Here is a 27,954-nt window from a genome sequence, read left to right as displayed (position 1 = left end):
CTCAAGGTGCTTAACAAATTTTACCCATGTAATGTTTAGAAAAGAATGAATTACCAGCCATTTCTCCCTTTGATTTTTGTGGAATGTTGATCCCAGGCTCTGCGGCTGGAGCTCTAAATTGCTTTTCACAGCAGCTGGTCAAGGTGGAAGAAGACCAGTCACTAAAACCCTTTATCTCCTCATGCCGCGACAGAGGGCCTTCAGCCTGAGAGTTCACCTGCAAGAAACAGGGGAGAACTTCCAAGTAAGAAGCTGCCATGATAACATGACGATAGCGCAGATGAAATCCCAACTGGAGCTGATTACCGGGATCCCCACCAACTACCAGAGGCTCTACTACATCGATGAAGGTAAAGGCTCCAGATTAACTTTACTTCTCAGCTCTGCTTTCACCATCCCCCATCCATTTCTACAGTGTGCTGGGGAAGGGTAGGACAACATATTCCTCCTGGCCTTCGGATAGCCTTATCCCCACTACCCTTGAGGTATTCCGTCTTCCCAACCCATCAAAACACAAGTAGACTCTTTGTCATTCCATTGGATGATGCATGACAGCCGGTCAGACAGACATTCCAACCCCTCCTCCTCTCACTCACTCACTCACTCACTCACTCACTCACTCACACACACACACACACACACACACACACACACACACACACACACACACACACACACACACACACACACACACACACACACACACACACACACACACACACACACACACTCTTTAACTTTAAAAAAGTTTTTTTTTAACAATACTCCCAAAGGTCAGGCGGCATCTATGGAGGGAAATAAAGCATTGACCCTTGGAGCTGAGAGCATCACCAGGACTGACGTCTCAACCTAAAATGTCGACTGTTTATTAGTAGACACCGTCTGACCTGAGGGGTTTCTCTAGCGTTTTGGGTGTGTTGCTCAAACTTTACAGTATCTGAAGGATCTTGTGTCAAACATATTTTTAAAGTTATTTTTTTATTGCCCCAATGCTTCTTCATAGAAACAAACTGGAAATTAGTTACCAGCCCGAAGTCACAGAATGATACCGGAGAATTCGCAGTCCCCATAACTTCACTCCATGACCCCTCACTCTCTCTCGGCTTATCGACCCCTTCCTGTTCTTGGAAGCAAGTCACATTATAAAGCTATGGGAGGTACAGAGAGCGTAGACAGCCGCAACCATTCTCCCAGAGTACAGAAGACAGATACTGAAAGGCATTGCTTTAAGGTGGGAGAGGGAAAGTTTTAAAGGGGGTGTACGGGGCAACTTTTTATTTACACTGAGTGGTGGGTGCTTGCAATGGGCTGCCAGGGATGATGGTGGTACAGTAGCGTTCAACAGCTCGTGAGTATGGGTGGGGGCGGGGGTGGGGTGGATATGGATTCTGTGCAGGCAGAAGGGATGAGTTTAGTATGGCATCAGTCTCAGCACAGATATCATGAAGGCCCTGTCCCTATGCTGTGTTGTTTTGTGTGATCAATATCTGCTCCATCATGGGCCAGTCTCTTGGCCATTGAAAGATGAGACCTCAAGAAGGAAGCATTCATTATTCAGGCCCTTTATCACCCAGGAACTGTTTTCTTCTCATTCAGGGAGGAGGTACAGCAAACCGAAGACCCACACTCAACGTTTTAGAAACAGCTTTTTCCCTCCGCCATCAGATTTCTGAACAGTCCATGAGCCCATGAACACCACCTCATGAGTCCTCTTTTGCACCATTTAATTTTTATTGCAACTTTAGTCATACTTGTGTCTTGCCGTCACAAAATGACTAATTTCATGACGTATATCCTTGATAATAAAGCTGATTCTAATTCTGGGTGTGCCGTCATTATCAGTCTGCTGGGGCAGATGCAGGCATCGTATTGGCATGGGGAGTGCTTTCTGCTGAAATTAGGGAATGATTCTAAACAGTGTTGCAGTAGCCACTACTGAGCCAGCCAGTGACTCAACTGGGTACCTCCTTCCAGCATAGACCAGGTAGTGACTGGGAACTGGAGGGACCAGGGTAGTGACTGGGAACTGGAGGGACCAGGGTAGTGACTGGGAACTGGAGGGACCGGGTAGTGACTGGGAACTGGAGGGACCAGGGTAGTGACTGGGAACTGGAGGGACCAGGTAGTGATTGGGAGCTGGAGGGACCAGGTAGTGATTGGGAACTGGAGGGACCAGGTAGTGACTGAGAACTGGAGGGACCAGGTAGTGACTGGGAACTGGAGGGACCGGGTAGTGATTGGGAACTGGAGGGACCGGGTAGTGACTGGGAACTGGAGGGACCAGGTAGTGATTGGGAGCTGGAGGGACCTGGTAGTGACTGGGAACTGGAGGGACCGGGTAGTGATTGGGAGCTGGAGGGACCGGGTAGTGATTGGGAACTGGAGGGACCAGGTAGTGACTGGGAACTGGAGGGACCGGGTAGTGATTGGGAGCTGGAGGGACCGGGTAGTGACTGGGAACTGGAGGGACCGGGTAGTGACTGGGAACTGGAGGGACCAGGGTAGTGACTGGGAACTGGAGGGACCAGGTAGTGATTGGGAGCTGGAGGGACCAGGTAGTGATTGGGAACTGGAGGGACCAGGTAGTGACTGAGAACTGGAGGGACCAGGTAGTGACTGGGAACTGGAGGGACCGGGTAGTGATTGGGAACTGGAGGGACTGGGTAGTGACTGGGAACTGGAGGGACCGGGTAGTGATTGGGAGCTGGAGGGACCGGGTAGTGATTGGGAACTGGAGGGACCAGGTAGTGACTGGAAACTGGAGGGACCAGGGTAGTGATTGGGAGCTGGAGGGACTGGGTAGTGACTGGGAACTGGAGGGACCGGGTAGTGATTGGGAGCTGGAGGGACCGGGTAGTGATTGGGAACTGGAGGGACCAGGTAGTGACTGGGAACTGGAGGGACCGGGTAGTGACTGGGAACTGGAGGGACCAGGGTAGTGACTGGGAACTGGAGGGACCAGGGTAGTGACTGGGAACTGGAGGGACCAGGTAGTGATTGGGAGCTGGAGTCTGTTAACTTCAGCTCTAAAGCTCACTTGTAATCTTGCCCACCAGACAGGGCTCTAGAGAGCTACAAGGTACCCCAGGTTACTAGGAGAAGTAAGGGAAGAGCCTTAGGCAAAATCTTTGCTTCCGCACTGGCATCAGGGGTAATTCCAGATGATTGGAGGGTGGCAAATGTTATTCCCTTGTTCAAGAAAAGGAATCGAGATAGCTTTGGGAATTAGAGATGAGTGAGTCTCACTTCAGTTGTGAGCAAATTATTGCAGTGATTCTTAGAGACAGGATTCATGAGCGTTTGGTGAAGTATGCTCTGATTAGGGGTAGTCATCGTGGCTTTCTGGGGAGGGGGCAGATCATAGCTCACGAGCCTGATTGAATTCTTTGAGAATGTGATAAAGCACTTTGATGAAGTTAGAGCAGTGGATGTGGTGTTTATGGATTTAGTAAGGTGCTTGATAAAGCTCCCCATGGTAGACTCATTCATGAGACATGGAATCCAGGGATTCAGAATTAGCTTGCCCACAGAAGGCAAAGGGTGCTCGTAGATGTGACGTATTCTGTCTGGAGGTCAGTGACCAGTAGTGCTCCATGGGGATGTGTTCCGGGATCCCTCATCTTTGAGATTTTTATAAATAACTTAAATAAGGGGAAGGGTGAGTTAGTAAGTTTGCAGATGTCACAGAGGTTGGTGGAGTTGTGGATTCTGTTGAAGGTTGTCATAGGATACAATGGAACATTGACAGGGTGCAGAGCTGGGCTGAGAAGTGGCAGATGGAGTTTAACCAGAGAAGTGTGAAGTAATCTACTTTGGAAAGTCAAATTTAAAAGCAAAATACAGGGTTAATGGCATGATTCTTGGCAGTGTGGAGGATCCTGGGACCCCTCAAATTTGTTGCACAAATTGATAGAGTTGTTAAGAAAGCACGTGGTGTGTTGACCTTAATTAGTTGAGGAATTGAGGTCAAGAGTCACGAGGTATTGTTGCAGCACAATAAAACCCTGGTTAGACCACACCTGGCATATTGTGTTCAGTTCTAGTCACCTCATTAGTTGAGGAATTGAATTCAAGAGCCAGGAACCGCAAAGAGTATAGATGCTTTTGAGAGGGTGCAGGGGAGATTTACCAGGATGCTGCCTGGATTAGAGAGCATTTCCTATGAGGAAAGGTTAAGTGAGCTAGGGCTATTCTCTTTGGAGCAAAGGAAGATGAGAGGTAACTTGATAGAGGTGTACAAGATGATAAAAGACATAGATTAAGTGAATAGCCAGAGACATATTCCTATGGTGAAATGGCTAATACCAGGGGGCATAATTTTCAGGTGATTGGTGAAATATAGGTGGGTGTGTCAGAATTAAGCTCTTTACACAGGGGAGGTGATAGAGGCAGATACACTAGAAACTCCTAGGTAGGCACATGGATGATAGAAAAATGGAGGGTTATGTTGGAGGGAAGAGGTATATTGATCTTAGTAGGTCAAAAGGTCGGCACAAAATTGTGAGCCAAAGGCCCTGTACTGTGCGGTAATGTTCTGAATTTTACCTTCTTCCACTGCCAGCCCTCTGCTGTCGAAAGTTGCTGCTCCGTAAAGCATTTTGCTCATGTGTGTTGGCCCCTGTGATCAGAGCCACTATTGTTAGTCTGATAGACTATTCATATTCTGGCATCACCTCATGCATGGATGACTGTTGTTCCCAAAAGTATTGTCATGGGGGTGATGGAATGGCACAGCCTGAGAGGCTGCTACCTCACAGATACAATACTGTATCGCCTCCCTATGACCACATGGGTCTCCCCCACTGCTCTGGTTTGAAAATTAAAGATAGATAGATAGATAGATACTTTATTCATCCCCATGGGGAAATTCAACTTTTTTTCCAATGTCCCATACACTTGTTGTAGCAAAACTAATTACATACAATACTTAACTCAGTAAAAATATGATATGCATCTAAAATCACTATCTCAAAAAGCATTAATAATAGCTTTTAAAAAGTTCTTAAGTCCTGGCGGTTGAATTGTAAAGCCTAATGGCATTGGGGAGTATTGACCTCTTCATCCTGTCTGAGGAGCATTGCATCGATAGTAACCTGTCGCTGAAACTGCTTCTCTGTCTCTGGATGGTGACAAAAGATCTACAAATTAGCTTTATTTGTCACACAGATGTCAAACATAGAGTGAAATGTGTCGTTTGCATCAAATCAAACCGGCAAGGATTGTGCTTCGACAGCCCGAAAGTGTCACCACACTTCTGGCACCAACATCACAGGCCAACTTACTAACCCTGACCATATGTCTTTGGAATAAGGGAAATCGGAATACCCGGAGGGGTAACCCATGTGGTCACAGGGCAAAGGTACAAACTCCTTACAGACGGTGGTGGGATTCGAACCCTAAATGCACTAACAGCAACAGTACAGTGCTGCTCCTGCTTTACTTCCACAAACCAAAGACACGCCGGCTGGTAGTTTAATTGGCTGCTGTAAATTGCCCCTGGCACAAGTGAGCAAAGAAATTGTTCAGAGTGGATAGTTTGTGGGGTATGTTAGGAACGGGGTTGCACAGTCTCAGTGGGATGAATGATCTCCTTTGTTGTAATGAAATAATTCTGAGAGATGTGAATCATGTGGCCTTGAACACAGAAAGGTCCCGGAAATGGTTTCAGTGAAGTGGCCCACGACCCTGATTTGCCTACCTGTGTACCCTGGTCTCATCAGACTAGCTTAAAACCTTCTCTGCTTTTGAGTAGAGCTGTTTACTCCGGAACCTGGTGATATTGCACAGTGCAACACAGGTCTCAGTAATTATTATGCAGATGTAGCATTCTGTGATTGCATCTTTGCCTGGTGTGGAGGCTGCAATGCACAGGATCGAAAGGCTGCAGAGGGTTGTGGACTCAGCAAGCTCCAGCCTCCCCACCACCGAGGCCATCCTCAAAAGGCAATGCCTAAAGAAGATGGCATTCATCAATTAGGACCCTCACCATCCGCAACATGCCCTCTTCTCATTACTACCATCAACGGGGGTGCACAGGGGTCTGAAGATCTACACTAAATGTTTCAGGAACAGCTTCTTCCCCTCTGCCACCAGATTTCTGAATGGCCCATGAACACTACCTCACTATTCCTCTTTTGCAACAAGTTTTAATTTATATTTTTATTGTAACTTTTATTTTAATGCCTTGCACAAATCTTTCACAACAACTGTCAGTGATAATAAGCCTGATTCTGATTCTGAAACGAGGCTGCAAAATGATCCTGCCTAACGACGTTTGTGCTCCACAGGAGAAATGCCTGACAACGTCACCCTGAAATTCAACGGCATAATCAGTGGTGGAACGATAAGGATTAAAACCTGGTCTCAGGATGGTCTGCAGAATCTGTTCCGCGCTGCTGCACTTGGCAATATCCAGGAGGTATCACTGCCTAATGCAGAACTAGTGGTAGACAATGTAAAACATAGAAGCAGGGAAGGCAGGCTCTTCCTGCCATTGTGAAGCAGAATTCTCCAAGGTTTGGATTGTCCACACATAGCACTTATACCTCCCTCAATAAGATCATGGCTGATCATTTTCCTGCACCATTCCCTTAGCCCTTAATTCCCCTCCTACCTGAAGATTTATCCACCTTTGTGCTGAATGTCTGAACCTCCTCAACCCTCCTCTAAAGTTAGAAGATGCTTTCCCCTGACAGGTGGGCAAGGGGGTAGTGAGAAATTAGCGGTGTGTGCTTGAATCGAGTAGTGCCAGTCTCAGTAGAGTACAGAGTTCGGAAGAAACGTCCTCACCCAGATGGTGGTGGATATTGGAATTCTCTACCCAGGAGGCTCAGTCGCTGAGTGTGTTCCCTCCTTTCCATTCACGGATGTCCTACAGTCTATCAATAAAAGTTCATGTTCAGCTACAGAAACCAAAAGCCCCCACACACCCTAGTCATTCCCCATTCTGCCGTCTTGCGTCAGGCAGAAGATACAGAGGCCTGAAAGCACGAACATCCAAGCTCAAGGACAGCTTCTATGCTTCTGTTATTGAATAGATCCCTAGTACAATAAAATTGATTTTTGACCACACAATCTACCTCGTTACGACCTTGCACCTTATTGTCTACCTGCACTGCACTTTCCCTGTAGCTGTTACACTCTATTCTGCATTCTGTTATTGTTTTATCTTGTAGTATCTCAATGAACTGTGCAATGATTTAATCTGTACGAACAGTTTGCAAGACAAGCTCTTCAGTGTATCTCAGTACATGTGAGAATAATAAACCAAGGGCCCCATATAGATAAAGGAAGACAACTTTAATCGAGTGCAGTAAAACCCAATGTACCATCAAACTGCCTTCTATACCTGCACGTTATCTTCCGTGGATAGCATGTAGGACACCCAGGTGCTTCTGGACACCAACCTGAAACTGGCTGACTAATTCCTACTCCTTTTTCACATCTATTCACAGGTCCACAATTCATACCCATATATTACCCCAAATCTTAATTTTTCTTAATAATCCCTTTGTTTGGGGGGGGAACTACTGGAAGTCCAGTTACACATCTGCTAGCAACCTCATAAAACTCAAAACAGATTTGTCAAACACATTTTCCTGTCATAAATCCACTCTGACTCTGTTTTATTCTTATTTATGATTTCCCTACCACCTCAATAATAGATACTGATGCTCTTCCTGCTGCCATTGTCATGCTAAATAGTCTGACAATCCCCCTTATTCTCTCCCTCCTTTCCTGAACAGTGGCTTGCATCTGCTACCTTCTGATCAGTGGGAACCATTTAGCATCTGTGGAATTTTGGAAATAGTTACCGGTTCATCCACTTTCTCCGTAGCAAGTCTTTCAAACCCTGGGATGCAAGGTAAATTGGTTTATTATTGTCACAAGTACTGAGGTGCAGTGAGAAACCTACCTTGCATATTGTTCATACAGATCAATTCTTTACGTCAGTGCTTTGCGGTAGCACAACAGGGCGCAGAATAGTGTACAGTTATAGCATAAATGCAGTGCAGGAATTCAGCAAGATACATGGTCATAATAAGATAGATGTGACGTCTAGAGTCTATCTGATCGTTCTAGGGAACCATGTAATAGTTCTGTACCTGGGATAGAAGCTGCCCTTGAGCCTAGTGGTAGATTTTTATACCTCCTGCCTGAGGGGGGAATTGAGAAGAGAGAATGTCCTGGGTTGGGTTTTTGATTATGTTTTACCAAGGCAGTAAGAAGTGGACACTGAGTCAATGGAGGCAAAGCTGGTCTCAATGAATACGAGTGTGTCCACACTCTCTGTGGTCACTGACAGAACAGCTGCCGAACTGAGTCCCAACCTTTGCAATGTCATCAGCATTGATGTAAAAAGGAGCGTGTGCACTGCCTCCCTTACTGAAGTCAATGACCAGCTCTTTTGTTTTGCTGAGGGAGAGTTTGTTGTCATGACACCATGTCACTAAGCTCTCTATCTCCCTCTGACATAATTATGTGAGATATGACCCAGTACAGAGGTATCATCTGCAAACTTGTAGATAAACTTAGGGCAGAATCTGGTCACACGGTTGTGAGTGTGTAGGGAATAGAGTTGGGTGTTGAGGACACACAGCCTTGTGGGGCACCAGTGATGCGGATAATCACGGTCGAGTTATTGCTGTCTGTCCTTACTGATTGCGATTGGTTGGGCAGGAAGTCTAGAATCCAGTTGCAAAGGCAGGTGTTGAATCCCAGGTCTAGGAGTTGGGAGATGAGTTTGCTTGGAATCATATTATTGAAGGCTGAGTTGTTATCAATAAGTAATACTCGGACTTATGTGTCTTTACTGTGCAGGTACTCTAGAAATGAGTGTAGGGCCAGGGAGATGGTACCTCTGGTAAACCTGTTTTAGCAGTTGGCAAATTGCACTGTGTTGAGGTTGTTTGGAAAGCTGGAATTAATGCGTGTTATGACAGCCTTTCAAGGCACTTCATGATGGCAGATGTCAGAGCCACCGGGCAGTAGTTATTAAGGCAAGTTACCTTGGTTGGTAGTGGTCTTCTTGCAGCCGGTCTTTGGGTCCTGAGGATTTCTTGGCCTTGAATCCTGTCAATTTCTCCAGTGTCTTCAGTGGCAATTACTTTCAGCTCTTCATTCAGTCTGTACGCGTGGGTTCAGGAGGGTTGTTACATTTTCTTCCATGCACAAAGACTCACTTATTTCCCTTTATCACTTCCCTGTCTGTCTATAAATGCTCCACATTAAGTACTCCTAATCATATCCTTTATAAATACTGTTACAAACCCCGTAACTGGGTCACTTACCAGCAAAGATGGAGACGTCCATTGAAGTCTGATGATACTATTTTTAACAGTATTTATTAGTAAAAATACACCAATATAATATCAGTGCAAATATACAGATAATACACGTCGTCAATACTAAATCTAAAAGTGCGGGTATAATAATAATCAATAAGAAATAAGCTGTATCGTTGTCTAGGGGATAATGAATTGTTCGATGGAAATATACAGTTCACTGCAGTTCCACAAGCTGCCGTCGTTTGGTTGTCGCTGTGTTGCACTTTGTTGGAGAGAGAGAGAAATAGGAATAGAATGGGAACAGTTACCGCTACGGGTTTTTCAACCTTTATGATTTTGATCCGTCAGGTGTCTCTTTGTCATGGCCGTTCAATTGTGACCTCTCCTTTAGCTAAACCGTTCTTCCATGATGAGCCCGCCACCCTGGCAAGGGAGGATGCACACGAGCCCCCACCGGCTGTCGCTATTAAATGCTATCACGGGATTTCTAGCGTTTCTCCTGGTGCGTCTAAAGGGGTTGTTCCCCAGACCCTTCTTTTATCCTTACTCACAGGGTCTCAGATGTCAATCAGGTTGGGATGATGCAATCCCTCAACCAGACCACTCTGGTTGTCCCCTGAGGGGTTTCAATGAATAGTACAGTACTCAATACACAATTCCGTCTCCAAGAGACAATGGCCGTTATCAGTGGTTCCGTTTCGCTGAGGTCAGGACACATTCCAAACCTTGTGTATTCTGGATGTCTCTCTCTCATTTCCTGGGTCCCAGACCCAAATTAATAGCGAACTTGCGATTCTCAAAAAGGAGGGGGCGACTTTGTACCCTTCGGCCCCTCAGAGTTGCGTCACATTTGTAACAATACGAAAAGAAGCTCAGTCCATTTTATCTTTCCACTAGTTCACCCACATATGCCACTTTACCTTCCTTTAAAATTGCTTTGGTCCTTCTTTGCTGAATTCTGGGGACTTCTGAGTCTTTAAGTTTTTTTTTGGAAACATTATAAACCTCTTTTGATTTATTACTGTCTTTAATTTTCCCAATAGAATTGAAAAACTATTCTTGTGGTTTTTTTGTTTGTTAAAGGGATATATATTGCAAATGATATATTAATTATTTAAATGTTAGCTCTTGTTTATTTTCTGACATAGATTTTAATATACTCTCTTTCTTCCACTGTCAGCTCATACTACTTGCCTTTGAAATTTAATTTGTTTAGATTCACTTCAGATTGATCTAAATCACTGTCAATATAAAATTCTATTTTATTATGATCACTCTTCCCCAGAGATGACTATGTTAGCAGAGTACAATTAATGTTTGTTGCTGCACAAAAGTAGAGTTAAAATAGTTTGTCCCTTGAATAATTTCTCAACGTACTGATATAGAAACTATCTCCATGAATTTGCCTTCCAAACTTCAATGCTAATCCGGTTTGTCCAGTTTATGCAAGGTCCCAGATGATCTCTGTATTATAGTCTCTTCCCCATGGTTACTTATGATTCTAATTTCCTGATTTGGGATGGAATGAGGTTCTGGTTATAAATGGCAACATCAGCCATGTTACTGTTCAGTTCTTATATCCTACTGAAGAAGGGATAATGGAACCATCACGTTCAGCCCTACACAGCACACATTAGGAATCAAACTCCTTCTACATTGTCCAATCAATCAAGTGCACCCAGGCCATTCAGAGATGTTACATTGCTGGAAATATCAGCTGGTCCTCTTTAGTGTACAGTAGATGAAGTGAACCCAGTTAGTAACCAATGGTCTTTGTCCCATGAACTTCAGGGCTGTCAGCCCATTGTCCCTGTCGAGATCATCGCTGGCTCCCATCTTCTCTGGAAGGTGCTGACTAACAAGGTGGATGGAGGTGTGCAGGAAGGCGGTGAGGGCATAGACAATAGACAATAGCTGCAGGAGTAGGCCATTTGGCCCTTTGAGCCAACACTGCCATTCACTGTGATCATGGTTGATCATCCACATCAGTACCCCGTTCCTGCCTTCTCCCCATATACCTTGACTCCACTATCTTTAAGAGATCTATCTAACTCTTTCTTCAAAGCATGTAGAGAATTGGCTTCTACTGCCTTCTGAGCCAATAGCTGCACAAAACTTGGATATCTTTGTGCCCAAGTGCCATGTCCAGAAGGGGTGGACATCAGTGGGGGAGGGGGGAGTGAGAGCAGGTACCCTTTTCTCATGTGTTATCATACTCCTACTGCATCGCCTGAGGGAAATAGCAAACAACAGCTTTCTGGTCCTAAAAACAGCAAATTCGCCACACAGACTACCATGGTTTGATATAGTCGTTCTTTGTCATCACCCTCTTGGGGTGGGGGTGGGAGGGGGTAACCGGGGGTCAGTGGGAGAGAGTGGGCCATGACTCGGCAGTGACAGTGCTCATTGCCTTACAGCTCCTACACCTTGGTGTAACCAAGCACAGCAAGTATTCCACTCTGAACTCGCAGCGGATGAACAGGGCAGAGAGAGCAGCCTGGATTGCAGAGCGTAATTTTATAGCCCTGCTTATCGCTTCTCACCGAGGTCACAAGGACATGGTCAGGTTCCTACTGATGAATGGTAAGTGTCAGGTAGAGGCCGTGTAGTTTCGGCGGGGTGCAATCATCACGAGCCGTTGCTTGTTCGGCTGAGGCGGCACGAGGTTTAAAAAAGAACTCGGGACCTTTCAGAGCTTTTCAGCAGGCAGCAATCATCATGAGCATTTGCTTGTTCGGCTGAGGTCAGCTATTAGTGTTAGAGTGGGCAGGCTTTGGCTCAACAGGCTTGGACAGGCAGAGGCTCAAAATCAGTTTCTAATGAGGATTTTTTTTCTCTCTCTTTGTCTATCAGTACATACAGTCAGCCTGACTTCACTGGTTGGGAAGACGTTGGAGTCCGGTGTTAAGGATGAGGTTTCGGGGTATTTGGAGGCACATGATAAAGTAGGTCATAGTCAGCATGGTTTCCTCAAGGGGAAATCCTGACTGACAAATCTGTTGGAATTAGCTGAGGAAATAACAAGCAGGAGAGACAATGCATCAGTGCATCAATGCATCAGTGAATGTTGTTTACTTGTATTTTCAGAAGGCCTTTGACAAGCTGCCACACATGAGGCTGGTTAACAAAATAGGAACCCATGGTATTACAGGAAAGATACTAAGGTGGACAGAAGATATTAAGGTGTATACAAGATATTAAGAGGAATAGATAGAGTGGGCAGCCAGCGCCTCTTCCCCAGGGCACCACTGCTCAATACAAGAGGACATGCTTTAAGGTGAGGGGTGGAAAGTTCAAGGGGGATATTAGAGGAAGGTTTTTCACTCAGAGAGTGGTTGGTGCGTGGAATGCGCTGCCTGAGCCAGTGGTGGAGGCAGACACACTAGTGAAATTTAAGAGACTACTAGACAGGTATATGGAGGAATTTAAGGTGGGGGGTTATATGGGAGGCAGGGTTTGAGGGTCGGCACAACATTGTGGGCTGAAGGACCTGTACTGTGCTGTATTGTTCTATGTTCTAAGATTGTCTGACTGGCAGGATGCAAAAATTGGGAATAAAGGGGGCTTTTTCTGGTTGGCTGCCGGTGTTTAGCTGTGTTCCAATGGGGTCTGTGTTCATGTTATATGTCAATGATTTGGATGGCAGAATTTGTGGCCAAGTTTGCAGACAATACGAAGATGGAGATAGGTGAAGGGGCAGGTGGTGTTGAGGAAGCAGGAAGGCTGCAGAAGGACTTAGACAGATTTGGAAATAGGGCAAAGAAGTGACAAGTGGAATATAGTGTCGGGAATTGTATAGTCATGCACTTTGGAAAATGGGAAAAAAGCGTATACTATTTTCTAATTTGGGACAACATTCAAAGATCAGAGATGCAAAGGCACTTGGGAGTCCTCGTGCAGAATTCCCCAAAGGTGAAATTGCAGGTTGAGTCAGTGGTGAGGAAGGCAAATGCAATGTGGCATTCATTTGGAGAGGACAAGAATAGAAAAGCAAGGATGTAATGCTGAGGTTTTTAAAGTCATTGGTCAGCCCACACATGGAGTATTATGAGCAATTTTGGGCTCCTCATCTAAGATGTGAAGGCATTCGTGACTTCTGCACTCAATGCCCTGGCCAATGAAGATGTGCATGCCATATGCCTTCTTTACCACCCTATCTACTTGTGGGGCCATTTTACAGGGAGCTGTGGCTTGGACCCCAACACCCCTGTGTATCAACGCTGTTAAGGGTCCTGCCATTAACTATAAACTACCCCTTTACATTTGACCTCTCAAACTGCAACGCCTCCACTTGGATTAAATTCTGTCCACCTTTTCTTGGCCTTCATCTGTAACTGGCCTATATTCAAAGTTCAAAGTCCAAAATTCAAAGTAAATTTATTATCGATGTACATACGTATCACCAAATACAACCCTGAGATTCATTTTCTTGCAGGCATTCGCAGTAATGCAAGAAACACAATAGAATCAATGAAAGACCACACCCCGACAGGACAGACAAACAATGTGCAAAAGACAACAAACTATGCAAATACAAAAGAAAATAAATAATATTAATAGCTACAATCTTGCATCTCACAAACTAATCACCACTCTTTCAGCTAACCACGATATACTTACAGAAGAGCTGAAAGGGTGCCGTATGGGTATGAAGGATGTAATGAGCAACTGACAGTAGAGTCTGTAATTCTGAATCAAGCCTGGTGGAAAAGCAGAAATCTTTCATGTTGTTATATCGACTACCAAGAAACTCTTCATTCTGTCCCACACTCATGGTTAATATAAGTTCTTAACACATATAAATGATGCCCAATATTTGTGAAATTCCTGCAACATTTGATGAAGCATTGGCATTCTGTAATCTCCCTGTCTATTAAGAGCCAAAAAAGAACAAACACCGTTATCAAAATAAATCGAGGCAATTTGCAGAGTGACTTTCTAAGCCCATTATGATTTTGTCTAGCTTTAAACCTTCTCTCTAATTTATTGAATCGCCTACAATTCACCTACCGACACAACTGATTGACAGATGACGCAATAGCCACTGCTCTACACACTGTCCTTACACATCTGGAGAAGAAGGATGCTTATATGAGAATGCTGTTCTTGGACTACAGTTCAGCAGTCAAAACCATAGTTCCATCTAGGCTCAACAAGAAGCTCAGAGACCTTAGCCTTCACCCTGCCTTGTGCAGCTGGATCCTGGACTTTCAGTCAGATCGCCAGCAGGTTGTAACAGTGAGCTCCCTCACCTCCAGCTCTCTGACTCTCAATACAGGAGCCCCTCAGGGCTGTGTACTGAGTCCCCTTCTTTACTGCCTGTATACCCATGACTGTATCGCCATCCACAGCTCCAATCTGCTAAGTAAATTTGCCGATGACACTACATTGGTTGGCCTTATCTCAAACAATAACGAGGTGGCCTACAGGGAAGAAGGCATCTCTCTGACACAGTGGTGTCAAGAAAACAACCCCTCCCTCAATGTCGCAAAAATAAAGGAGCTGGTCGTGGATTACAGGAGGAATGGAGATGGGCTAACCCCTATTGACATTATTGGATCTGGGGCTGAGAGGGTAAACAGCTTCAAGTTCCTCGGCATCCACATCACCGAGGACCTCACATGGTTTATGCACACCAGCTGGGTGGTGGAAGAGGCACAACAGGGCCTCTTTCACCTCAAATGGTTGAGAAAGTTTGGTATGGACCCCCAAATCATAAGAACTTTCTACAGGTGCACCATTGAGAGCATCCTGACAGGCTGCATCACTGCCTGGTATGGAAACTGTACCTCCCTTAATAGCAGGACTCTGCAGCGAGTGATGAGGACAGCCCAGCACATCTGTAGTTGTGAACTTCCCATGATTCAGGACGTTTACAAGGACAGGTGTGTAAAAAGAGCCCATAGGATCACTGGGGACACAAACCATCCCAACTACAATCTATTCCACCTGCTACCATCCGGGAAGCGGTACCACAACATAAAAGCCAGGACAACAGGCCATCAGACTGATGAACTCATGCTGATTTGACTGTACTCTATATTACACTGACTGTTCAATTTAGTATAAATTATTATAAAATACTATGATTGCACATTTAGATGGAGATGTAACATAAAGATTTTTACTCCTGATGTATGTGAAGGATGTAAGAAATGAAGTCAATTCAATTCAATGAAAATTGGGTATCAAATCAGAGATTACCAAACAAATTATACCTGGACACATCTTCTATACATGGACAATTTGAAATTATATGTTCCTTCATCAATAAAGCTAAAACAATTAATTCAAAGAGTAGAACTAAAGATATAAATAGGAACTTTGGACTAGACAAGTACAGAACATGAAACATAAAGAAAGGTGCAACAGAGTTAGTAGAATATAAAACGGAGCAGCAGGACACAACACAACAGATGGATGAATATGAAACATATAAGTATCTGGGATATCAACAAGCAAAGAAAACAGATCATAGTGCTTTAAAGGAAAGCATTCAAAAGAATTTACTTCAAGGCTTAAGAAATTCTGCCAAACAGAGCTCAATAGTAAAAATATAACAAAGGCAATAAACAGTTTCGCTATACACATATTATTTCCTTGGCTTTGGCTTACTATCTTGGACCAAAACTGATCTGAAAAATTTACAAGAAAAATAAGAACTGAAGTGAGAAATTTTAGAAAACACTATGAAAACTCAAACGCACTTAGATTAGTACAATGTAGGATAGAAAGAGGAAGAGGAATAATGGACATGAAGAATTTACACAACAGTCAGATAAAACTTCTAAGGATATACTTTTATCAAGGAAAACAGGACCCAGCACTCCACAAGAGCATTTGCAATTCTGATAAGTACACACTACTAAACTTAAATGAAAGCACAACCTAGAAAAATAAGGAAATTATCACTACAGATGAAAAAGTTAACCAATGGAAGAGCATGAAGTCATAGAAGACATCCCCATGATGTGAGCAGACTAGGACATCAACAAGGAAGTGTTGAACGCCTGGCTCAGAGCTGGAGACCTCTTCCTAGAAACAGAGGGGTTCAAAGGGGCAATACAGTACTAGGTGGTTAACGCACAAAAAACCCCAAAGTACATAATAAAAGACCAACAAATTCAAGACAATGCAGAAAATGCCAGGAGAAACCAGAAACAATACAACTCATTACAGGATCCTGCAGCAGTTTAACTCAATCTGATTACTTACACCGGCACAGTCAAGTGGCAAACATTATTTCTCAAGATCTTGCTTTATAATTTAAACTCATAAATGACACCATACCTTTCTATTAATACAAGCCTGATCCAGTATCAGAGTCAGAGTCTGACAAACTATATTATGACCTTACAGATAGGACAATCCATAATAACAGTCAGGATATAATATTATAGGATAAACAAAAAGAAAGAACAACTTATTTAAAAGATATCGCCATTCCAAACATATATAACATACAGAAATCAAGAAATGAAGAACACCAGAAATATGCTTAATTAAAATAGGAAATTGGAAGACCATGGAACATGACCAGGGTATATACATTGAACCAATAGTAATATCTACAACTGGTATCATCTCAAAGTCACTACACGATAGCATTAAACAATCAGGCCTACACAGCAATGTCTATGTAAATCTCCAGAAAGCCACAATACTAAACACCACTAGAATGGTTCGAAAGTTCCTAGCAATTGAGGAATGAGTGTGCTTGGCTCTGTCCATAACTCAGGATTTACCAGCTTGAGATCAGAAAAAAAAATAATAATGATAAATAAATAGGCAATAAATTTTTCAGAACAATGGATGAACAGTTCTTGAAAGTGAGTCTATTGGTTATGGGAACAGTTCAGTGCTGGGGCGAGTGAAGTTATCCCCTTTGGTTAAAGAGCCTGATGGTTGAGGGGTAATAACTGTTCTTGAATATGGTGCTGTTGTGCCTGAGATTCCTGTACCTTCTTATTGATGGTAGCAAAGAGATGGTGGGGGTCCTTGATGGTGGATGCTGCTTTCCTGGGACAGCGTTCCATGTAGATATTCTCATTGGTGGGGAAGGCTATACCCATGATGGACTGGGCCATATCCACTACTCTTTGTAGGATTTTCCATTCAAGGTGTTTCCACACCAGGCCGTGATGCAACCAGTCAATATACTGACCATCACACATCTATGGAAGTTTGTTAAAGTTTTAGATGACATGCGTATCTTCACAAACTTCTAAGAAAGTAGAGGGCTGCTGTCCTTATCCTTATCCTTTCTTTATCTGTGAGGGGTTGGTTCCGGGACCCCTCGCAGATACCAAAAAACGCGATGCTGAAGTCCTTTATTCAACCCGTCTAAATGCGGTGGACCTTAGGACCCAACAGAACCCCAGACCTTATTTAACCTGTCTCTGTGCGGTGGACATTAGGACCCGGCGGCGCTGCTCTGAATCCGCAGTATTTCTGTTCATGAAAATAATCACGATCACGATTGAAAATAAAGTGGAAATAATAAAGTGATCGGAAAGAGGTGAAACGCCATCAGTCATTGTAAAAGCATTAGGCTAAGTCGGTCAACGATCGGAACAATTTTAAAGGATAAAGTGAGAAAGGCTCTGCCCCAATGAAAGCTACAATTATCACTAAGCAATGCAGTAGTTTAATTATTGGGTTTTGGGGTTTTGAGTTTTTGATCCTCCACATCAACCTGGCACGTTCCCAGCACTGAAACATGTGTTCTTAAGTGTTTTATATGCATAGAAAGGTAAAATATATACTATATACTAAGACAAACATTTGACTAACTGACACTAAATAATACCAGATGTACCTGCTCCAACTTACTTAGTAAGAGAACTTCCGATTTTTTTCGATCCCGATTCACGATAACCTACGCACATTATCCCTTATACTTTAAATCATCTCTAGATTACTTATAATACCTAATAAAATGTAAATGCTATGTAAAATAGTTCTAATACTGCACTGTTTAGGGAAAAATGCCAAGAAAAAGAAGTCTGTACATGCTCGAACAAGAAGTGCTGGAAGAGCACTTCCGGGTTTTCTCGATTCGCGGTTGGTTGAATTCGCGGATGCGGAACTCGCGGATAAGGAAGGCCGACTGTATTTACAGGACAGGTCCTCTGAAATGACAACACTGAGGAATTTAAAGTTGCTGACTGCCTCTGTCTCAGAACCCCAACGAGGACTGGCTCATGGACCTCTGGTTTCCTCCTCTTGAAGTCAATAATCAGCTGCTTGGTCTAGCTGACACTGAGTGACAGATTGTTGCTCGGGCACCGCTCAGCCAGATTTTCAATCTCCCTCCTCTATGCTGATCCATCACCACCTTTGATTTGCCATCGACAGTGGAGTAATCAGCAAATTTAAATATGTCTTTGGAGCTGTGCTTAGCCTCACGGTAATAAGTGAGTAGAGCAGGGGGCTAAGCACACAGCCTTGTGGTGCTCCTGTGCTGAGGTGTTTTTGCTAAACCAAATTAACTGGGGTCTGCAAGTGAGGAAATCCAGTTGCACAAGAAGGTATTCAGGCCAAGATTTTGAAGCTTATTGATTAGTTAGGCGGAGATGATAATACTGAATGAAGAGCATCCTGATGAGTGCATCTTTGCTGTCAAGATATTCCAGGGTTGAGTGAAGAGCCGATGAAACGGCATCTGCTGTGGACCTGCTGTGCCGGTAGGCAGATTGGAACAGATCCAAGTCACTTCTCGGGCAGGTGTTTCATCACCAAAGTCTCAAAGCACTTCATCACAGTGGATGTAAGTGCTACTGGATGGAAGTCACTGAGGCAAGTTACTACCTTCTTTTTAGGCACCAGTACAACTGAAGCCTGCCTGAAGCAGGCGGGTATGTGAGACTGCTGAAGCGAGAGGTTAAAGATATTGGTGAACACTCCAGCCTATTAATCAGCACAGGTCAGGTAACCCATCTGGTCTGGACTCATTCTGGGGATTCACCCTTATGAACGATGCTCTCATGTCAGCCTCAGAGTCTGAAATCACAGGATCATCAGGGGCTGTGGGAGCTGATGAAGGTGACTGTATGTTTTGTTGGTCAAAGCGAGCATAGGAGCTCAACTGGAAATGAAGCCTTGTTGTCACTTATGTTGCACGGTTTCACTTTGTAAGGGGTGATAGCATTCAAGCCCCGACACATCGCTTGAGCATCTCTCAGTGATTCAAACTTGGTCCAGAATTGCCACTTTGCACGTAAGATGGATATCTGGAGATTGTACCTGGACCTCTATATTTTACTTGGTCACCAGACCTAAATGCCGCTGGTTTGGCCCTCAGCGGATTGGGAATCTCATGGTTCATCCAGGGCTTCTTGTTGGGGAAGACTCTGACTAATTTTGTGGGGACACACTTGTCTATGACAGTTTTTATAAAATCCGTGACAACCATGGTGTATTCATTCAGATCCACAGACGAGTCCTTGAACACAGCCCAGCCCACCGACGAGAAGCAATCACGTTGACGCTCTGACTCCCGTGACCACCTCTTTGTTGTCCTAATCTCTGGAGCCTTGCTCGTTAGTGTCTGCTGTATGCAGATAGGAGAAGGACAGCCAAGTGATCAGATTTCCCAAAATGCTGTCAAGGCATGGGACGGTCGGCATTCCTCATTGTAGGATCGCAGTGGTCAAGTGTGTTGGGACCTCTGGTGCCACAGGTGATATGTTGATGCTATTTGGGCAGAGATTTCTTTAAACAAGCCTGATTGAATTCTCCAACAATGATTTGAAAGGCATTGTGCTTGGCTGTTTCTCATTTGCTGATAGTGGTATTCAGTACATTGAGGGCCTGCTTAATATTGGCCTTTGGTGGTATGTAAACTGTGGAAAGGATCATGGAGGAGAACTGTCTTGGTAAGTAGTATAGTCGGCACTTAATCATTAGATGTTCCAGGTCAGGGAACAGGTGGGCAACAAGTCCACCACATCCGAGCACCACAAAGAGTTCATTATGAATTACAGAGCTCCAGATTTTGCCTTTTCTGAATCAGCAGTCCAGTCCATACAGTGTACTTGAAAGTTCTCGGGTATTACTATATACCTTGTGTGTTTGGAATTAGCATTGTCTCTGTGTAACAGAGAATGCAGCAGTCCCTCATTTCCCTTCCATACAGCAATCTTGCCTTTAGCTCCTTAATCTTGTCCTTCAGATGCTGGGTAGAGGAAGTTTCATGCCCCTTTGTTTTAGCCTGGCTTGGAGACTTCCCGTCCTCCCTCTCTTTCAGCCATGGCAATGTACTGCTTCAAGCATGCCCGAGAGTTAAGTCCGCCAAATCTTTCAGAAGATCGTGAAATCGCTAGTTTGTTAAGACTGTTCAAAAGTATGTTACTTAAAGATGCAGGTTGCAGTGGGAGTAGTTCAAAAGAAGTATGCTTAGAAGTTTTGTAAGCTGCCCGCAACACATCGCCATGGTTCACCAGCAACTTATCCTTTGACATCTCTCTACACTGTTTACAGCCCCAACAATGCTCATGTCATACACAGACTTACTACCCACCCACCTGTAGTGTATTTAATAATATTTCAGTAATATTTGAGTAATAATGTAAATTTTAAGCTTTCTTTGTTTATATAATTCATTATGGACTACATGTAAGAAGTAGATGAATGGCTTATGTCATTACGCCACCATGTCACACGTGAGCGAGTGCCTCACTAAGAAGAAATAAAGCACACCAATATCCCGGACTCCCAGACTTTTCTTTTGATTAGTTTCTGGAGTTATAATACATAACAGTGGTGACAAGATAGTTTTAAAACGAACCCGAAGTAACTGTTGAAGTGCAGCACGTTTCTTTGTAAGGGAAGAGATACAGCTGAGTTTTTAAAAAAGGCAGAAAATGGACAAAATTCACTGGTTCATAAACAGTGAGTACCAGGTAATAATAATAATAAATTTAAAAAGCAGAAATGCCTGGCTATATTGGAAAGATAGATGTGTTTGATTGCACAACTGACAACTGGATGATGCATACTGAATGAATTGAGCTGTATTTTGAAACACCCAATGAAAAATGAGTGCCAATGTTACTGAGTGCAATAGGTGGAAAATGTACAGTTTGCTTAGAAACTGAAATGAGTGTTGCTGAAGGTAATGCAAAAACATCCAGAACCAAACCATTATTGATTGCAGAACGCTTTAGGTTTCATAAATGGAATCAAAAGGAAGGGGAGTCCATTTCAGCTTATGCGGCTGAATTGAAGAAATTGTCCAAGCATTGTCAGTTCAGTGATGGGCTTGACTCTGGTTTAAGATGGCACTACCAAAGTTGTGCAACAGGTACTGGTAGATCAGTAGGCTAGAAATACGACTAAAAGCATTACTACTAACACCTTTTCTTAAGTAAATTGTGGTTAACTATCACCAGAAATAATGAAGAAGCAAGCAGAGGTGAAGCTGATTCGAAGGATAGGCCATATGGGAGCATCGCAAGCACAGAAAGCAACAACATGTTCAAGACACGGCCACAGGCATTGTTATCTCTGTGGGTGGGGGCCTCTATCTCTGACTCATCTTTTTTTCTCCAGTCCTGCTAAAGGGTATTGGCTTGAAATGACGACTGTACTCTTTTCCATATATGCTGCCTGGCCTGCTGAGTTCCTCTAGCATGTTGTGTGTGTTAGCTGAAACCTACCTATCGATGGAGATGGAAGAAGAGTCCGTGTTTTTCACCATAAATGCTCACATAGGACTTTATCGCTATAATAGGCTAATTGACGAAGTAGTATTTACACCTGCATTTTGGAAGACAGCTATGGACCAGGTGCTGCAAGGCTACGCAAGCCCTCAGTGTTACCTGGATGACATCATTGTTACTGGCAAGGATGGCAAGGAACATCTCCAAAATTTCAAGACATTGCTAAAAAGATTAGAAGATTATGGGCTCAGAGTACGACATGACAATTATGAATTCTTTAAACCAAAGTTCACTTACTGTGTCACACCGTTGATGCACAAGATTTGCACAAGTGTGCTGAGAAAGTTCAAGCAGTGGTGATGCCCCAAGATCAAAGGGCAGGTCACAGTTATTGTCAATTTTAGGATTTGTCAATTACTATAACAGGTTCCTGCCAAACCTGGCTAATGTGTTTCTCCCCTTGAACTCGTTACTGCAGACCAGGAAGAAATGACAATGGACGTGGCAGTGTGAGGTGGCCTTACAAAAGGCAAAGGAAATGGTGATGTCAGACATTGTACTCACACATCATGATCCACGTCATCCAGTGAAGCTTGCCTGTGACGTCTTGCCTTATGCTATAGGTGCTGTCATGTCACATGTTCTGAGTGATAGAAGTGAACACCCCATAGCCTTTGCATCACGTTCCCTTACCCCTGCAGAGAAAAATTACGCACAGATTGACAGAGAGGCCTTAAGTATGGCTTGGGGTGTAAAATGTTTCAACCAGTACTTGTATGGGAGAGAGTTTACTCTCATGACTGATCATCAAGTACTATTGTCCATTTTCAATAGACAAATGTAGAGATCAGCTCTGTTTCTTGGAGGATACAGTAACAAGATCGAATCCAAGAGGATGATTAATCATGAAAATGTTGATGGATTGTTCTGTTTACCCTTGGTAAATGGAATATCTGAAAAACTTCCAAAAGAGGACACGCCTCTTGTCATATTTTCATGAATGCAAATTGAACGTCTCCCTATTATGGCAGAAATGATCTGAAGAGGAACCAGAAAAGACCCCACACTGTCTTAGGTCTACAGAGCAATCCAAAAGGGCTGGAATGTGCAGCAGAAACTCCTGTTCCCCCATTTTTACCACCACCAGGATGTATTTGCCCTTGATGGGGATTGAGAGTTGTACCATCCAAGCTGAGAGCTGAAGTGTCTAAGGAGCGACATGTCAGTCATAGAGGTGTGGTCAAACTGAATGCTTTGTCTGGTGACCTTGGATAGATCAACAGTTCGAGCAGCTTGTCATGCACTGGTCAGGATGCCAACATGTCCAGAAGATGCCAAGAGCAGTGCCTCTCCATTCCTGGCATTGCCTTGCAGAGGATTCATGTGGATTTTGCCAGACCATTCATGGGGACAATTTTTTTTGTTAGTACTGGCTGCAGCTACAAAGTGGCCAGAGGTGTCTCTACTACAGCCTCACACACTGTTGACGTGTTGAGAAGCCTTCTGCCCAGCACTGGTGTTCCAGAACACTTTGTCAGTGACATGGGACCACAGTTTGTTGCAGAACAGTTTCAGTAATTCCTGAAAATGAATGGAATAAGACATACTAGGTCTGCACTGTACCACCCAGCTGCAAATGGTTTGGCAGTAAGGTTTGTTCAGTCTAAAGAACACACTACAAGCAACGTCAGCAGAACAGGCTACATTGACACTGAATCAGAAGCTCACCAATGTCCTGCTTGCATATCACAAAACAACACACTCCATAACCAACAACTCTCCAGCTACACAGCCCCTGGGTCATCCCTTGTGCTCGCACTTGGGTCTCCTCAAACCCAGTCTCGGAGGGAGTACACAGGGCAAAGAACTGAGGCGAATTGAGAGCTCCTCAAACAAGGAGGTTTGATGTTTCACTCCTGGACAAACAGTCCTGGCGAGAGACTGCAGAGGTAATCAAAAGTGGGTGCTCAGAAAGATTAAGGACAGAACTGGACCACTCTCCTGAACAGTGGAGATTGCTTCTGATGTTATCTGGATATGACACATTGGTCAGATGAGGAGAGCAGAGTCAATTATTAGCAAAAATTGGAGCTCAGAGTTAGCAGAGCCACTTCCTGTAATCTCAAGGTCAGCTCCTACAACCACAGGAGGAGCCCCAGAAACTGAGATTGTTTCACAGCCACAGGTCTCACCTGCCAAGCAGAGTGACCCCCCCCCCCCACCTTGTCAGGAAAGATGTTGGCCTACAAGAGTAAGAAATCCTCCACAGTGATTAAATCTTCAGAACAATTTAAAGTTTACTATTCTGTGGAAGTCTATGTAGTAGTTGTACTATATGGAATACTGTGTATATAAAACCAGCTTCCGTTCTATGGGCTCTATCTGTAGGTTTTGCTGCCTCAGTAAAGCAGCCATTATAGTCGAAGACCACACGCACTCTGGATATTCTCTCCATTGGGCAGAAGATACAAAGCCTGAAAGCTCGTACTACCAGGCTAAAGAACAGCTTCTATCCATTGTTATCAGACTCTTGAATGGAATTCTTGTATGACATGATAGACTCTTGGCCTCACAATCTACCTCATTATGATCTTGCATTTTATCATCTACCCGCACTACACTTTTTTGGAAGCTTTTTCACTATACACAATAAAGATGATAAAATATAGAAGCAGATTTAGGCCATTCAGCCCATCGAGTCTGCTCCACCATTTCATCATGGCTGATCCAGTTTTCCTCTCAACCCATTTCTTCTGCCTTCTCCCCATAACGTTTCATGCCCTTACTAATCAAGAACTTATCAACTTTCACCTTAAATACACTCAGTGACCTGGCCTCCACAGCCACCTGTGGCAACGAATTCCACAGGTTCACCACCCTCCGGCTAAAGAAATTCCTCTTCATCTCCGTTATAAATAGACATCCCCCTATTCTGAGGCTGTGCCCTCTGGTTCTAGGCTCCCCCACTACAGGAAACAACCTCTGCAACTCCACTCTATCTTGACCATTCAACATTCAATCGGTTTCAATGAGATCCACCCACCCCATTCTTCTAAATTCCAGCACTAGAGGCCCAGAGCCATCAAATGCTCCTCATATGATAACCCTTTCATTCCTGGAATCATTCTCGTGAACCTCTTTTTATTCTGCATTGTTATTGTTTTACCTTACTCCGGCTCAATGCATTGTGTAATGATTTAATCTGTATAAGCAGTACACAAGAAAAGCTTTTCAGTGTATCAGCATCTGCCTGGTATACTGAGATCCTCCAGCATTTTGTGTGTATTGCTCAAGATTTCTAGCATCTTCATAATCTCTTGTTTATAAATTTCCCCTTTTACCTTTGAATGGTCCTAATCTCTCCCTGGTTGTCTTCCCGTGTTTTATTGCCGAGGATATTTTATAGCCCTTTATGCTTTTTTCTTTGTGATTAAAGTGGTATACTGCAAAACTGTTAAAGTATAGTAAGTTACAGCACAATGATGTACAGTAGCTGGTAGAACAGCTGCCTACACTGTCAGAGGCCCAGGTTCAATCTTAACCTCGGCTGCTTTATCCCTGTCACTGCAGGGTTTCCTCTGACTTCCTGTAAAAGTGGAGGGGAGGTAAGTTATGGAACAGCCCGCTGTAAATTCCGCTAGAGTGCAGGCGAGTTGTGGGAGCTGAGGGGAATATGGGGAGAATTAAATTAGGATTAACGTAGGATGGGTGGTTTATAGTCAGTATGCACTCGATGGGTGGAAGGACCTGTTTACATGCTGGCAATCTTGTTGCCTCAATGTGTAATGGCCTTTCCCATCGACACTAAATTGTGTGCCTTGATTGGCTTTGGTGTCACAGTTCTGGCACCCACTGCTGCTCCTGGTGAGTTTGAGTGGCGAGGATAACATCCCAGCACTTTTATTCCAGCCACAAAGCTGCCTATGCTCCAAACCAATGGCATTCCCATCCGCAGTCATGCCTCCGGCCTCTACCCTGGACCATGTTTCCGACCCCTGGTGAGACACAGCCAGGATACTGGATGGAAACAGATCCTTTGGCCCATCGAGACCGCACTGACCATCAACAATCCGTTTACACTAATCTTATATTAATCCCGTTCCCCTTTTATTCTCCCACATTCTCATTGGCTCCCCTTAGTTTCCATGATTCACCCCCAAAAGCTTTTCCCAGGGCAGAGAAGTTAGAAACAACAGGTTTAAGGTGAGGGGGAAGAAATTTAAGGGAAGGGTAAAATTTCTAGAGAGCGGTGAATATTTGGAACAAACTGACTGAGGAGGGAGTGGAGGCTGATACTATTATGATTTGAAAGATTTGGGTAGGGAAGGCCTAGAGGGATAGGGGTCTAATGCAGGCAAATGGGATGAGTCATCACGGTCGAGCGGCCCGTTTCTGTGTTGTATCTTTCTATAATCCTGATTCATTCACTCGTTGACCAGATGGTCACTCTGATATTACCCTATCAGATACATCGCCAGAGTTGGGGCAATTTACAGCGGGCATTTAATCCACTGGCCCACGTGTCTTTGGGTTGTAGGGGGCAATTAGCAGCACCTGGGAGAAACCCACCCAGTCATAGGGGGAGAACATGCAAACTCCACACGGACAGAATCACACTGGATCGATGGCTCATAATTCCAGATCAAGGAGTGAGCCGAAAGTGGAGACATTGGGATTTCTTATTGGAGTTACACTGGGACTTGAGCCATGATGCAGTAAACCCGTCTCCCTTTATCTACCACATTCCAATCTGATTTTCTGTCCACAGGCACCAATCTGAACACCAGAACCAGAGACGGGCACTCGGCCCTGCATATGGCAGTGATGGGGGCCAGGGGGTCTTGCATCAGCTACCTGCTCCAGCAAGGAGCAGACATCGAGGGCGCAGACAGCAACGGGCGGACAGTACTGGATCTGGCTCACCTGACCGGCCACAAGGAGAACGTGGGCAAGATCCTGCACTTCCAGTGGCTGAAGAGGACAGCCGGGTTCAAACCTGCCGCTCCCATGGAGAGGTCGGACCTCTTTGCCCACCAGAAGTTCGACTCCACGCTGAAGACATGGCAGATGGGCACACACGGACAGCTCTACATGGCCAACCTGGTGAAGCCGTGGGGACCTCGGGGTACGCTCGCTGAACAAAGAGGTCCTGCCCCAGGCAGGGTGGACATCAGAGGGCCCAAAGCTGATCTCGGAAAGGCGCAGGGAACCAGACCGGGTCCAGCCAGCGGCACCTTCCACCAGCGAGCAGCTACTCGGCCTAGCAGCACCAGAGTAGCCACCCAGCCCAGAGCTGGCTGGTGGGATGAACGGGGAGCCCGGGGCCAGGTCGAGAGAGAACGATAGGAATGGTGGGTGAAGGGGAAGGAAGCTGATGTGGGGGTGGGGTGTTAGAATTGTCTGGAGCAAGGAATGGGGAGGGAGTGGATTGAGGAAAATGAGGAGAAATTGGCTTGGAGGAGAGAGGGATGAGGGGGCAGCAGAGGAAACTGCTGGAGGAGGGAGAAGGTGAATGGAGGGGGTGAAGGGAGGGAGAATGGATAGAGGGACAGAGTTAGGAAGGAAAGGAAATGGAGAGGGGAAAGTATGGAGGAGAGCAGATAAGAGAGGGAAAGAGCCAGAAAGTGATGGAGAAATAGAGGGAGGATGGTGGAGGGATTGGTGATGAGTGGACAGGCTTTGCTGGTGTTGGAGATGAAGGAGGGGGCGGTTTGCAGGATGTCGGGATGACGTGGGGCGGGTGGACCATGGAGGAGGTCAGAGGGAGGAAGCAAGAAGAGGTAATTGAGCTGGATGGAGAGTGAGGGAGAAGGTGGAAGCAGTGGCAGAGGATGCGACAGTAACATGGAGCGGTGTTATCCTCTAGGGTGACTACAGTTGTCACTGTTAGTGATGTTTCACCACCTTCTGGTAAAAGACTCATTGGCTGGAAATGTAGTCAATTACCTGGTGCAGGTTTGCCCAGTGCTCACCCAAGTCATGTGTCCTGTCCCTGCCTGAACTCT

The 27,954-nt window shown here is 44.6% G+C and overlaps 1 protein-coding gene across 1 annotated transcript; it reads left to right on the top strand.

The window, feature by feature from the left end:
• Positions 1-27,307, top strand: LOC140735909 (uncharacterized). The gene is made up of 4 exons (XM_073061507.1): positions 1-350; positions 6,288-6,418; positions 11,705-11,870; positions 26,718-27,307. Exons 1-4 carry the CDS (start codon positions 182-184, stop codon positions 27,293-27,295), a joined length of 1,044 nt encoding a protein of 347 aa, XP_072917608.1. The 5' UTR covers positions 1-181; the 3' UTR covers positions 27,296-27,307.
• The last annotated feature ends 647 nt before the right edge of the window (positions 27,308-27,954 follow it).

Source organism: Hemitrygon akajei, chromosome 11 (genome assembly GCF_048418815.1).
Source record: "Hemitrygon akajei chromosome 11, sHemAka1.3, whole genome shotgun sequence".
In the NCBI taxonomy this organism is placed as follows: domain Eukaryota; kingdom Metazoa; phylum Chordata; class Chondrichthyes; order Myliobatiformes; family Dasyatidae; genus Hemitrygon; species Hemitrygon akajei.
The sequence above is the reverse complement of the archived record's forward strand: the minus strand, read 5'-3'. Positions and strand labels throughout refer to the sequence as shown.